The 15,027-nt window shown below is 44.7% G+C and overlaps 1 protein-coding gene across 3 annotated transcripts in view; it reads right to left on the bottom strand.

Annotated features, from left to right (window-relative positions):
• The window catches only part of lrrc2 (leucine rich repeat containing 2), a 46,097-nt gene that overhangs the window by 28,917 nt on the left and 2,153 nt on the right, over positions 1 to 15,027 (bottom strand). The window contains exons 1-2 of one of the 3 annotated variants that reach the window (XR_006838481.1): positions 12,280 to 12,507; positions 11,873 to 12,020 (exon numbers count right to left, since the gene is read on the bottom strand). Coding sequence is in view for 2 of the 3 variants with exons in the window: in XM_046346533.1 (XP_046202489.1) it covers positions 11,873 to 12,020; positions 12,280 to 12,343 (212 nt within the window). In the remaining variant the exon portion in view is untranslated. Of the gene's footprint in view, positions 1 to 11,872; positions 12,021 to 12,279; positions 12,508 to 12,928; positions 12,966 to 15,027 lie in introns of those variants that run through there. The other 2 variants (XM_046346534.1, XM_046346533.1) reach the window with 2 other exon arrangements.

Raw genomic sequence — 15,027 nt, 5'->3', positions numbered from 1 at the left:
GGTACTGAGGTGCCGTTCCCCTCACAGCTCCGTAGGCAAGCACCATGGTCTTGTAGCGGATGCGAGCTTCAACTGGAAGCCAGTGGAGAGAGCGGAGGAGCGGGGTGACGTGAGAGAACTTGGGAAGGTTGAACACTAGACGGGCTGCGGCGTTCTGGATGAGTTGTAGGGGTTTAATGGCACAGGCAGGGAGCCCAGCCAACAGCGAGTTGCAGTAATCCAGACGGGAGATGACAAGTGCCTGGATTAGGACCTGCGCCGCTTCCTGTGTGAGGCAGGGTCGTACTCTGCGGATGTTGTAGAGCATGAACCTACAGGAACGGGCCACCGCCTTGATGTTAGTTGAGAACGACAGTTTGTTGTCCAGGATCACGCCAAGGTTCTTAGCGCTCTGGGAGGAGGACACAATGGAGTTGTCAACCGTGATGGCGAGATCATGGAACGGGCAGTCCTTCCCCGGGAGGAAGAGCAGCTCCGTCTTGCCGAAGTTCAGCTTGAGGTGGTGATCCGTCATCCACACTGATATGTCTGCCAGACATGCAGAGATGCGATTCGCCACCTGGTCATCAGAAGGGGGAAAGGAGAAGATTAATTGTGTGTCGTCTGCATAGCAATGATAGGAGAGACCATGTGAGGTTATGACAGAGCCAAGTGACTTGGTGTATAGCGAGAATAGGAGAGGGCCTAGAACAGAGCCCTGGGGGACACCAGTGGTGAGAGCGCGTGGTGAGGAGACAGATTCTCGCCACGCCACCTGGTAGGAGCGACCTGTCAGGTAGGACGCAATCCAAGCGTGGGCCGCGCCGGAGATGCCCAACTCGGAGAGGGTGGAGAGGAGGATCTGATGGTTCACAGTATCGAAGGCAGCCGATAGGTCTAGAAGGATGAGAGCAGAGGAGAGAGAGTTAGCTTTAGCGGTGCGGAGCGCCTCCGTGATACAGAGAAGAGCAGTCTCAGTTGAATGACTAGTCTTGAAACCTGACTGATTTGGATCAAGAAGGTCATTCTGAGAGAGATAGCGGGAGAGCTGACCAAGGACGGCACGTTCAAGAGTTTTGGAGAGAAAAGAAAGAAGGGATACTGGTCTGTAGTTGTTGACATCGGAGGGATCGAGTGTAGGTTTTTTCAGAAGGGGTGCAACTCTCGCTCTCTTGATGTTGCTTCAATATATCCACATAATTTGTTTGCCTCATGATGCCATCTATTTTGTGAAGTGCACCAGTCCCTCCTGCAGCAATGCACCCCCACAACATGATGCTGCCACCCACATGCTTCACGGTTGGGATGGTGTTCTTCGGCTTGCAAGCATCCCCCTTTTTCCTCCAAACATAACGATGGTCATTATAGCCAAATTGTTACATTTATGTTTCATCAGACCAGAGGACATTTCTCCAAAAAGTACAATCTTTGTCCCCATGTGCAGTTGTAAACCATAGTCTGGCTTTTATATGGTGGTTTTGGAGCAGTGGCTTCTACCTTGCTGAGCGGCCTTTCAGGTTATGTCGATATAGGACTCGTGTTACTGTGGATATAGATACTTTGTACCTGTTTCCTCCAGCATCTTCACAAGGTCCTTTGCTGTTGTTCTGGGATTGATTTGCACTTTTCGCACCAAAGTACGTTCATCTCCAGGATACAGACCGTGCCTCTTTCCTGAGCGGTATGAGAGCTGCGTGGTCCTATGGAGTTTATACTTGCATACTATTGCTTGTACAGATGAACGTGGTACCTTCAGGCATTTGGAAATTGCTCCCAATGATGAACCAGACTTGTGGAGGTCTACAATTTATTTCTGAGGTCTTGGCTGATTTTATTTTGATTTTCCCATGATGTCAAGATAAGAGGTACTGAGTTTGAAGCCATGACATAATTTTCTTGAATTTTCCAAGCTGTTTAAAGGCACAGTCAACTTAGTGTATGTAAACTTCTGACTCTCTGGAATTGTGATACAGTGAAATAATCTGTCTGTAAACAATTGTTGGAAAAATGATTTGTGTCATGCGCAAAGGAGATTTCCTATAACCGACTAGCCAAAACTATAGTTTGTTAACATGAAATTTGTGGAGTGGTTGAAAAACAAGTTTTAATTAATAACTCCAACCTAAGTGTATGTAAACTTTCCACTTCAACTGTATAAATATATGGATGAGCAATGACGAAGCGGCATAGGCAAGATGCAATAGATCGTATAGAATAGAATACAGTACATACATATGAGATGAGTGATGAAAGATATGTAGACATTATTCAAGTGACATTATTAAAGTGGACAATGAATTCAAGTCTGTATGTAGGAAGCAGCCTCTCTGTGTTAGTTTTGGCTGTTTAACAGTCTGATGGCCTTGAAATAAAAGCTGTTTTTCAGTTTCTCGGTCCCAGCTTTGATGCACCTGTACTGACCTCGCCTTTTGGATGGTAGTGGGGTGAACAGATAGTGGCTCGGGTGGTTGTTGTCCTTCCTGTGACATTGGGTGCTGTAGGTGTCCTGGAGGTCAAGTAATTTTCCCCCGGTGATGCGTTGTGCAGACCGCACCACCCACTGGAGAGCCTTGCGGTTGTGGTGGTGGAGTTGTCATACGAGGTGGTGATACAGCCCGACAGGATGCTCTCAATTGTGCATCTGTGAAAGTTTGTGAGGGTTTTAAGTGACAAGCCTAATTTCTTTAATTTCTTCAATGTTGCACCTTCATCACCACACTTGTGACGGCCCTGAATTTTTCTGAACCGTCTCAGTGCAGCTCCTTCCAATAGGGCGCTTTCCCTTTAATTCCCAATTAAATAGCCAGTATCAGCTGCGCAAAAGTGGGGTTGTGATGGAGACGTGCATGAGGATGTGTTCAACCCTCAGTTCCGAAGCTTCTCTATTCCGTTTGTTTTGTTGCCGTTAAACGTGTGTTTTGTAGCCTAAGAGAGTTTACCCAGGATCGGATCCACTCTTTGCGTCCCTGGACTACACCTCTCCGTTCTTCGTGGCCTTTCTCTGCTGGAGATCTATTGGCGGATTGGATTGTCTGACTGACCGACTGACTACCACCTTTTTGTATACGGTATTTCATTTGTTTGGATGTGATGTATACTGTGATTTATGTAGTTAGTTGTAGTTGAGGACTTATTAAGAGTGATACGCTTTAAAGTTCTGTGGTAAACTTATTGTTCTATTGATGGTATGATTAATACTGGGTTTATGCTACACGGAATGAACGGACAAACATTGCGTGACAGAAGTCACTTGAGTTCCCTGAACTCTACCGGGCAGGACTCTTTTTAGGCCCGAGGTACAGGACATTTCTGGAGGAACCAGAACTCATTGTGTTATATTATTATATGTGTGTGTAATCATTGATGTTGTTAATACAACCCATGCAAAAGAGTATAGTTGTTTTTGAAGTTCTTTCCAATGTTTTAAGGGTTTATGAAAAGTTTATTTCCATCCTGACTTTTACATAAGTCCTTTGTATTGGTGTAGACTTGACGGACCAGATGGGACTCATTCCCACCCAAACTAAAAGGAGAAACCAATGTTTTCTCTGGTAGGCACAACCTACCTGGCACCCCTATAAATAATAACCTCAAGTCAAAACCGTTACATAAAAAATGGCACCCCAGATGGGACAGCTCAACATTGAGAACTAACCAAAGCAAATATTTTGTGTGGAATTAAAACAATGGATTCACCCCAAGATAATGTGCTCATCCATGTCATACCTGTCAATGGGAATACACAGGGCCATTCTGACCATCAAGCTGACAACACAAATCATAATGTGAATGGAGATAATGGAGTTGATTTGGGCCAGAGCCCTGGGAATCTGAATGCTCTGTCTGAGCCACAGGCCACAGGAGGTCTAACCAGTTACTCACTTATTGACATGGATCTGTGTGGAAGTACTGAGCTAGCCCTCCCTCTGACACCCAACCTTCCTCCATTGTCTGGGTTATCTCCAGAGGTTGTAGTTTTACAACTCCAAGGTGACATCCTTGATATTCGTCGGACTCAACAACATCTCCAAACTATTATCCACCATAATTTCAAATGTCTGAGGGAAGAGCAACAACAGAGTACAATGGAATTCAGAAACTCACTGAGCACTCTAACCCACATGCTGACAGAGCTCAGTGAGAGTGGAAGACGGGAAATTACTGGTGCCATGGACAGGCAGTTTGACTACCAACGAAACCAACTCACTGCCACTCTCCAATGGCGCCTGCAACATCACCACACTGAGGTCCTCAAGGACGTTAATTCTGTTTTTTCTCCCATGGTTAACACTGTAGGCCACTTGCAGAGAGAACTCTCTAATTGTGTTAAAATGTTGGATGACGTGTCTGTGGACATGGCCTCACACAGAGTTTCTCTGGTGTCCACTTCTGTTCAGACCACTGAGGGCCAAGCTGGCACCTCTGAACAGCCAAGACAAGGCCATGCTACAGTCATCACTGTCGATGGACTGGTTCGCTTGGGACAGCAGTTTGAGAAGGACAGAGAATGCCAACAGCAATATGACCAGAGAAAGAAACAGACACCCAAACAGTTGCCCAAGACAGACCATCAACAACAGCCAGAGTCTCCAGCCAAGACCTCTCTCATGTTCTGTTGGAGATGTAGCCAAAAGGGACATTCTTCAGCTAGATGTCCAAGACCGTATCAAGTAAACCCTTCCAGAAACCACAAATCACAACAGGCCAACACACCTAACTCTCTTCGCAGCAATGACCATCCTTCTCTGGGTGCTTTAACCAGAGCTGAAACCCCAAGAGTCACTGCCTACGCCCCCCCATCGACATCCCCTTCCTTTCAGTTAATACCGCACCAATCAGAAGCTAAAAAGTTACATGATTGGGGTTCAAATGTGGCACTCTTCTCTGCCGTTGCTCCGGTACCACTAACCCTTGATAATCCTTCTGACGATCTCCTTTTACAGGCTGTGAGAAGAGCTCAGCTGGAACAGCCAGAGGAGTTACAGCTGTTGGAACAGCTGCAGAATAATGCTGATGTATGTACTTCAAAGCTAGGACGCACCGGGCTCCTGAAGCACAAAATATTCCTTACACAGGAAATGCCGATCAAGCAAAAGCCATATCGTTTGTCCCCAGCGAAGCTAATCATCCAAAAGGGACTCATAAATGATATGTTAGCACAAGATATAATAGAACGTTCCTCCTCTCCCTGGGCTGCTCCTGTTGTCCTCATCCCAAAAAAGACTGGTGGTCTTAGATTTTGTGTGGACTATAGGAAGACCAACAATGTTTCCCAGACTGATGCCTATCCTCTTCCCACCATCCATGAGATCCTGGAGTCATTGTCTGGCGCTGTTGTGTTCACTACCCTTGACCTCAATAGTGGTTATTAGCAGGTTGAGATGGACCAGGAAAGCAAGGACAAGACTGCGTTTGTCTGTGCCGAGGGCTTGTTTTCCTTTAAGGTGATGTCCTTTGGATTAAAGAATGCCCCTGCCACTTTCCAAAGACTCATGGAGATTGCGTTAGGTGAGCTCAAAGGGAAGATCTGTTTCGTCTACCTGGACGATATAATTATCTACTCTCAGAACAGAGAAAGACACTTTCAAGATCTTCAAGCAGTGTTGGACAAGCTAAGAGAAGCTGGTCTGACCTTAAATATGAAGAAGAGCAACTTCTGCCAAACCTCCCTGAAGTTCCTTGGCCATATTGTGTCTTTCGACGGCATTCATGTGGATCCTGAAAAGACAAAGGCTGTACAAGACTTCCCTGTGCCAACCACACTCAAGGCCCTTCAACGGTTCCTTGGTATGGCTGGATGGTACCATCGGTTTGTGTCGAACTTCTCCCAGGTGGCAGAACCCCTCAACGCGATGAAGCGAAAAGGAGCGAAATTCCAATGGACGGCAGAGTGCCAGACTTCCTTTGAAACCCTGAAACGACATCTCGTCACACCTCCCATTTTAGGTCATCCCAACTTTGATTGCCCTTTTGTTGTTTACACTGATGCAAGTGATGTTGGACTTGGTGCTGTCCTAGTCCAACAGACTGGACTTGGCACTGAAGAAGTGCTAGCGTTCGCCAGTCGGGCATTGAATGGAGCAGAACGGAACTACTCCACAACCGAGCAAGAGTGCCTTGCAGTGGTCTGGGCTTTGGAAAAGTGGAGGTACTACTTGGAGGGAAGACACTTCACTGTGGTCACTGACCATTCCTCCCTTGTGTGGGTGTTCAAGACCAACAAACCAAGCACCAGACTCATAAGATGGGCTCTACGGTTGCAAGAGTTCACATTTGCAGTGGAATACAGGAAAGGAAAATACAACACTTTTCCAGATGCCTTGTCCAGAGCTCCTACTTGTGATAACGGTGGCCCTGATCTTACATGTGCTACTGTCCTGTCAAGCAGTCGAGACTCGCCCAAAACAGACTTTCCCATCTCTGATGAGGCAATATGGAAAGCTCAACAGGATGATCCAGAAGTACAGGCTTTGTACCAGACTATCCTGGAAGATGGAGAAAAGATGGTGAATCCTACCACAAAGCTGACCATCATGGAAGACAAAGTCTACAGAGTTGTACAACTACCTCACAGAACGCTCTACCAAATGTACATACCTGAAACTCTACGCCTTCAACTGCTTCAACATTTTCATGAAGACCCATTAGCTGGTCATTTGGGCAGGTTCAAAACCTACAAGCGGTTGCAAGCGTTACTGTACTGGCCACATCTGAGCATGGATGTGAAGTCACACATCCGAAACTGTCAGGTTTGTCAAATGTACAAACCAGAAGGTAGAAAGCCTGCTGGCATGTTGCAGCAAACGGTGGTTACCCGACCTTGGGAAATGTTAGGAGTGGATTTGATGGGTCCATTTCCTAGAAGCTCCAATCAGAATGTGTACATACTTGTTTTTGTTGATTACTATTCAAAGTGGGTGGAACTCTTTTCCCTGCGTCAGGCCACAGCAAGGACCGTCTCTAACATCCTTACGAAAGAGATCCTGACTCGCTGGGGAGTGCCTGATTACATCCTGTCTGATCGAGGTTCCCAATTTGTCTCTGATCTCTTTGAGGAGACCTGCCAAAGATGGAACCTGAGGCAGAAGTTGACCACGGCCTATCACCCACAGACCAATCTCACTGAGAGAGTAAATCGAACCTTGAAGACAATGATTGCTTCCTATGTAGGGACCCAGCACAAACACTGGGACAAGCACCTTCACAAGTTTCGATTTGCCCTGAATTCTGCTGTGCAAGAGTCCACTGGAGTCACACCTGCAGAGCTGAACCTAAGTCGTCCTCTCAGAGGACCCTTGGATATGGTGCTACAGCCCCAGCAGCTTACTCCAGACGCTGCTTGCTATGACCAGGTAGGCCATCTCCATGACTTGAGAGCTCTTGTCTCAAAGAACATGATCCAGGCTCGACTCAAGCAGAAGAGAAATTATGATAAGAACAGACGAGACATGCAGTTCCAGCTTCGTGATCGGGTGTGGCTTCGCTCTCATCCTTACTCGAAAGCTGAACAATTCTTCTCGGCCAAGCTCGCTCCTAAATGGCAAGGACCATATAGGATTGTGGAGCAGATGGGCCCTTTTGAACTACCGAGTGGTGAAAGAGGACACAGGTGAAGATATGCGCGTTGTTCATGTCTCACGCCTTAAGGCCTGTTACCCCTCGGCTGAGGAAATGGAGGCGATTGAGCGCCGCAAGGTCCTGGATATCTTTGAAGAGGAAAGTGAGGAGACTTTTCTCGGATTCCCAGACCCAGAAGTCTCGCACCTTAAGGCCGGTGACTCCTCAGCTGAGGAGCGTGAGCTCCAAAAAGTAATGAATATTTTTGTAGAGGAAAGCGATGAGGAGACCTTTCTCGGTTTCCCCGACCAAGATGTGCCTTCCAGGGCAATGGTCGGCTTTTTCCAGGGGAGGGGGTGTGTGACGGCCCTGAATTTTTCTGAACCGTCTCAGTGCAGCTCCTTCCAATAGGGCGCTTTCCCTTTAATTCCCAATTAAATAGCCAGTATCAGCTGCGCAAAAGTGGGGTTGTGATGGAGACGTGCATGAGGATGTGTTCAACCCTCAGTTCCGAAGCTTCTCTATTCCGTTTGTTTTGTTGCCGTTAAACGTGTGTTTTGTAGCCTAAGAGAGTTTACCCAGGATCGGATCCACTCTTTGCGTCCCTGGACTACACCTCTCCGTTCTTCGTGGCCTTTCTCCGCTGGAGATCTATTGGCGGATTGGATTGTCTGACTGACCGACTGACTACCACCTTTTTGTATACGGTATTTCATTTGTTTGGATGTGATGTATACTGTGATTTATGTAGTTAGTTGTAGTTGAGGACTTATTAAGAGTGATACGCTTTAAAGTTCTGTGGTAAACTTATTGTTCTATTGATGGTATGATTAATACTGGGTTTATGCTACACGGAATGAACGGACAAACATTGCGTGACAGAAGTCACTTGAGTTCCCTGAACTCTACCGGGCAGGACTCTTTTTAGGCCCGAGGTACAGGACATTTCTGGAGGAACCAGAACTCATTGTGTTATATTATTATATGTGTGTGTAATCATTGATGTTGTTAATACAACCCACGCAAAAGAGTATAGTTGTTTTTGAAGTTCTTTCCAATGTTTTAAGGGTTTATGAAAAGTCTATTTCCATCCTGACTTTTACATAAGTCCTTTGTATTGGTGTAGACTTGACGGACCAGATGGGACTCATTCCCACCCAAACTAAAAGGAGAAACCAATGTTTTCTCTGGTAGGCACAACCTACCTGGCACCCCTATAAATAATAACCTCAAGTCAAAACCGTTACACACTGTCATGATAACACCCACCCGTAGCACACGTTCCAGCAGGTATATCTCACTGATCATCCCCAAAGCCAACACCTCATTTGGCTGCCTTTCCTTCCAGTTTTCTGCTGCCAGTGACTGGAAAGAAATGCAAAAATCGCTGAAGTTGGAGACTTTTATTTCCCTCACCAACTTTAAACATCAACTATCTGAGCAGCTAACCGATCGCTGCAGCTGTACATAGTCCATCTGTAAATAGCCCACCCAATCTACCTACCTATCCCCAGACATTATTTATTTGATTTACTTTTCTGTTCTTTTGCACACCAGTACCTCTACTTGCACATCATGAGAACTTGTTCTCAACTAGCCTACCTGGTTAAATATAGGTGAAAAAAAAAACTGTCTGTGTGGGTGGAACACTTCAGCTTGTCCATGATGTGTACGCCGAGGAACTTAAAACTTTCCACCTTCTCCACTGCTGTCCCATTGATGTGGATAGGGTGGTGCTCCCTCTGCTCTTTCCTGAAGTCTTTATTTTTTATTGACGTTGAGTGAGAGGTTATTTTCCTGACACCACACTCCGAGTGCCCTCACCTCCTCCCTGTAGACTGTCTCGTCATTGTAGCTAATCAAGCCCACTAATGTTGTGTCATTTGCTAACTTGATGATTGAGTTGGAGATGTGCATGGCCACGCAGTCATGGGTGAACAGGGAGTACAGGAGGGGGCTGAGCACATACCCTTGTGGGGCCCCAGTGTTGAGGATCAGTGAAGTGGTTTCATACCTTCACCACCTGGGGGCGACCCGTCAGGAAGTCCAAGAACCAATTGCACAGGGCAGGGTTGAGACCCAGGGTCTCAAGCTTAATGATGAGCTTGGAGGGTACTATGGTGTTTAATGCTGAGCTACAGTCAATGAACAGCATTCTTACATAGGTATTCCTCTTGTCCAGATGAGATAGGGCAGTGTGCATTGTGATGGCGATAGCATCGTCTGGACATATTTGGGCGGTAAGCAATTTGAAGTGGGTCTAGGGTGACAGGTAAAGTGGAGGTGATATGATTGATCCTTGAGTAGTCTCTCAAAGCACTTTGTGATGACAGAAGTGAGTGCTACGGGCGATAGTCATTTAGTTCAGTTGCCCTTTCCTACTTGGGTACAGGAACAATGGTGGCCATCTTGACGCATGTGTGGACAGCAGACTGGCATAGGGAGAGATTGAATATGTTTGTAAACACACCAGCCAGCTGGTCTGCGGCATGCTCTGAGGACGCGGCTAGGGATGCCGCCTGGGCCGGCAGCCTTGTGAGGGTTTAAATGTCGTTTAAATGTCTTACTCACGTCGACCACAGAGGAGAGCCCCAGTCCTTGGTAGTGGGCCGTGTCGGTGGCACTGTATTATCCTCAAAGTGGGCAAAGAAGGTTTAGTTTGTCTGGAAGCAAGACGTCAGTGTCCGTGATGTGGCTGGTTTTCATTTGTAGTCTGTGATTGTCTGTAGACCCTGCCACATACGTGTGATGTCTGAGCCATTGAAATGCAACTCCACTTTGTCTCTATACTGACGTTTTGCTTGTTTGTTTGCCTTGCGGAGAGAATAACTACACTGTTTGTTTTCGGCCACATTGCCAGTCACCATTCCATGGTTAAATGTGGTGATTCGTGCTTTCAGTTTTGTGCGAATGCCACCATCTATCTATGTTTTCTGGTTAGGGTAGGTTTTAATAGCCACAGTAGCTACAGCATTACCAATACACTTACTTAAAAACTCACTCTCCGAATCAGCGTATACGTCAATATTATTGTCTGAGACTACCCGGAACATGCCTAATCCGCGTGATCAAAACAGTCTTGAAGTGTGGATTCCGATTGGTAAGACTAGCGTTGAATAGCCCTTAGCACGGGTACATCCTGTTTGAGTTTCTGCCTCTATGAAGGGCAGAGTAAAATGGAGTCGGGGTCAGATGTTTCGAAAGGAGGGCGGGGGAGGGCCTTGTATGCATTGCAGAAGTTAGTGTAGCAGTTATCCAGTGTTTTATCAGTGTCAGTACTACAGTCAATATGCTGATTGAATTTAGGTAGCTTTGTTCTCAAATTTGCTTTTTGAAAATCTCCAGCTACAATAAATGCAACCTCAGGAATGTGGTTTCCAGTTTGCATAAAGTCCCGTGAAGTTCCTCGAGGGTCGTCAAGGTATCGGCTTGAGGAGAATTCCCTTGGGTGATAAATATGGTTGGCATTTTATTGTGCATTTTATTGTAGGTCAGGTGTAGGTCAGGTGAACAAAAGGACTGTATGTTGTTACAATTCCACTATGAGATGTTAATCATGAAACATACACCCCCACCCTTCTTCATCCCGGAGAGATGTTTATTCATGTTGGCACTACTCACAAAGAATCCATTTGGCTGTACCGACTCCAACAGCATATCCCGAGAGAGTCATGTTTCCGTGAAACAGACTATGTTACTATCCCTGATGTCTCCCTGGAAAGCAACCCTTGCCCTAATTTTGTCTACCTTGTTATCTATAGACTGGACACTAGCGAGTAATATACTCGGGTGGGTGGTGTGCGCGGAAGTCTGACCAGAAGACCGCTCCGTCTGCCTCTTCTCCGGTGGCGTTGTTTTGGGTCAGCCTCTGGAATCAGTTCAAATGCCCTGGGTGGTTTGGACAAAGGATCCGCTTCGGGAAAGTCGTATTCCTGGTCGTGGTGCTGGTAAGTTGACGTCGCTCTGATATCCATAGTTCTTCCCGGCTGTATGTAATAACACTTAAGATTTTCTGGCCTAACAATGTAAGAAATAATACATAAAAAATACAAAATACTGCTAAGTTTCCTCAGGACTAGAAGTGAGGCAGCCCTCTCTGTCGGCGCCATATTTTCTCCACAATGCATCATACCAGCGGTACTCTACTTTGAAAGTTATGTATATTAAAAACTTGATTGCTGTCATGCAAAAAAATGGGACCATATTAACAATGGACTAATGAAACAAATACCTTAAATATAGTTTTGGGGTTTAATTTTCCTTTAAGTTAAAAATAATATGAGAATATATCTAGAATATGGTTGTCAAACCTCTGAGCTTTGATTAATAAACATACTTTGCCAGAGCGCTTTTCTGTACTCGCTCGTGTTCCTTCTTCTGCTTGTTTTTGTATTTTTTCTCTCTGCCTTCCCAAATGTTCCTGAGCAGTGAGATGTCATAAACTGGTATATCAACCGTCCTGTCCACCCTCATGTTAATTTCCCCTGTGGAAAAGTGCATACATTTAGGGTATGTAAAAAACATGACATTATAGCCACAAACAAAAAGATATTTCACCTCAAGCCTCTATCCTTTTGAGAAAATCTGTTATAAAATTATATTTAAAAAAGGATTGGGTTTAGCTAAAAGTTAAGCAGCATCAAGGGGGTAAAATGTAATATCTTGTTAGAAATCAGATGACAATCTACCATAAAACAAGGGCAATCCAAAAATTGTGTCTAGCCGTTTGACCCACCATCTTACCTCTGGAACTGTTAGGTTGAATCTCACAGTTGAATGTTGATTCCATGTTATGTGTTTTAAACATGTCTGCCAATATGAATGACACTGTACAAGTTCAGATGTAGAGTTGTAGATCTTTGATTCCACATTGAAATTGGTATCAATTGACACTCCTTTTTTGGGCTCCCGAGTGGAGCAGGGGTCTAAGGCACTGCATCTCAGTGCTAGAGGCATCACTACAGAACCTAGTTAGATTCCAGGCTGTATCACAACCGGCCTTGATTGGGAGTCCGATAGGGCGGCACACAATTGGCCCAGCGTCGTCCGGGTTACGTTTGGCCATTAGGGTAGGCCGCCATTGTAAAAAAGAATTTGTTCTTAACTGACTTGCCTAGTTAAATAAAAATGTATTAATTAATACCATAGTGCAGGAAGTGCCTTTGAAAACAAACATTGGTTTTGTGCCCTTTGTCTTTTATGTGTACATTAGATTTTAGTCAATTAGCAGAAACTTTTATCCATAGCGACTTGACATGCATTTTCTAGAGCTTTGGGAGAAAATCTTACACAAATAATTTACTCTACAGTTGTTAAGACAAGTATTAGCATCAGAAGCACAGGCTTCCCCAAGCGAGATTGGACAAGAACAAACATGCTTTACCATGCTTACTTTTCAGTGCGCTGAATAGGAAAAGTCTTGATTTCTCCTGTAAAAAAACATTTTATATTGATTAAAAAAAATATCATGCTATATACAATAAATGCTTAATTTATTATTATTTTTGTACTATTTTCCACATTGTAGAATAATAGTGAAGACATCAAAACTAAAAAATAACACATATGGAATCATATAGTAACCAGAAAAGTGTTAAACAAATCTAAATATATTTGAGATTCTTCCAAGTATCCACCCTTTGCCTTGATGACAGCTTTGCACACTCTTGGCTTTCTCTCAACCAGCTTCAAGAGGTAGTTAACTGGAATGCATTTCAATTATCAGGTGTGCCTTCTTAAAAGTTAATTTGTGGAATTTCTTTCCTTCTTAATGCATCTAAGCCAATCAGTTGTGCTGTGACAAGGTAGGGGTGGTATACAGAAGATAGCCATATTTGGTAAAAGACCAAGTCCATATTTTGGCAAGAACATCTCAAATAAGCAAAGACAAATTACAGTCCATCATTACTTTGAGGCATGAAGGTCAGTCAATGTGGAAAATTTTAAATCTGAAAGTTTCTTCAAGTGCAGTCACAAAAACCATCAAGCGCTATGATGAAACTGGATCTTATGAGAACCACCACAGGAAAGGAAGACCAATAGTTACCTATGCTGCAGAGGATAAGTTCATTAGAGTTACCAGCCTCAGAAATTGCAGCCCAAATAAATGCTTCACAGAGTTCAAGTAACAGACACATCTCAACATCAACTGTTCAGAGGAGAGTGCGTGAATCAGGCCTTCATGGTTGAATTGTTGCAAAGAAGGCACTACTAAAGGACACCAATAATACAAATAAGAGACTTGCTAGGGCCAAGAAACATGAGCAATGGAGATTAGACTGGTGGAAATCTGTTCTTTTGTCTGATGAGTCCAAATATGAGATTTTTGGTTCCAACCGCCGTGTCTTCGTAAGACACAGAGTAGGTGAATGGATGATCTCTGCATGTGTGGGTCTCACTGTGAAGCATGAAGGAGGAGGTGTGATGGTGTGGGGGTGCTTTGCTGGTGACACTGTCAGTGCTTTATTTAGAATTCAAGGCACACTTAACCAGCATGGCTACCACAGCATTCTGCAGCGATATGCCATCCCATCAGATTAGCACTTAGTGGGACTATCATTTGTTTTTCAACAGGACTATGACCCAAAACACACTTCCAGGCTGTGTAAGGGCTATTTGACGAAGAAGGAGAGGGATTGAGTGGTGCATCCGATAAACTGGCCTCCACAATCACCCGTCCTCAACCCAATTGAAATGGTTTGTGATGAATTGGACCACAGAGTGAAGAAAAAGCAGCCAACAAGTGCTCAGCATATGTGGGAACTCCTTCAAAACTGTTGGAAAATCATTCCAGGTGAAGCTGGTTGAGAGAATATCAAGAGTGTACAAAGCTGTCAAGGCAAAGGGTGGCTACTTTGAAGAATCTGAAATCTAAAATATATTTTGATTTGTTTATGTCACGCCCTGACCTTAGTTTTCTTAGTTTTCTTTATTATTTGGTTAGGTCAGGGTGTGACAAGGGTAGTTTGTTTAGTTTTTGTATTGTCTAGGGGTTTTCATGTCTATAGGTTTTTTTTTAGTCTAGGTGTTTATAAGTCTATGGTTGCCTGGATTGGTTCTCAATCAGATGCAGCTGTTTATCGTTATCGTTGTCTCTGATTGGGAACCATATTTACGTAGCCATATTCCTTGGTTATTTTGTGGGTTGTTATTCTATGTTTAGCTGCCTGTTTGCACTCGACATATCGCGTCACGGCTCGTTTTGTATAGTTTTGTTCAGTGCTCGTTCTTTTCATTAAAATAGTTATGTACGCTTATCACGCTTCGCCTTGATCTCCTCACTATGACGACCGTGACAGAACAACCCACCATAAAAGGACCAAGCAGCGTGAAAAGGAGGAGCAGCGTTTGATGGAGCAGACAGCAATGACATGGGACGAAATACTGGACGTGGGAGGAAATACTGTCAGGAGAGGATCATCTATCATGGAGGCAGGTGGAGATTGCACTGGAGGAATGGCGACGATATGAGGGTACACGTCTAGCAAGGAA

The sequence above is a fragment of the Oncorhynchus gorbuscha genome, linkage group LG04, assembly GCF_021184085.1.
Source record: "Oncorhynchus gorbuscha isolate QuinsamMale2020 ecotype Even-year linkage group LG04, OgorEven_v1.0, whole genome shotgun sequence".
Lineage (NCBI taxonomy): Eukaryota > Metazoa > Chordata > Actinopteri > Salmoniformes > Salmonidae > Oncorhynchus > Oncorhynchus gorbuscha.
The sequence above is the reverse complement of the archived record's forward strand: the minus strand, read 5'-3'. Positions and strand labels throughout refer to the sequence as shown.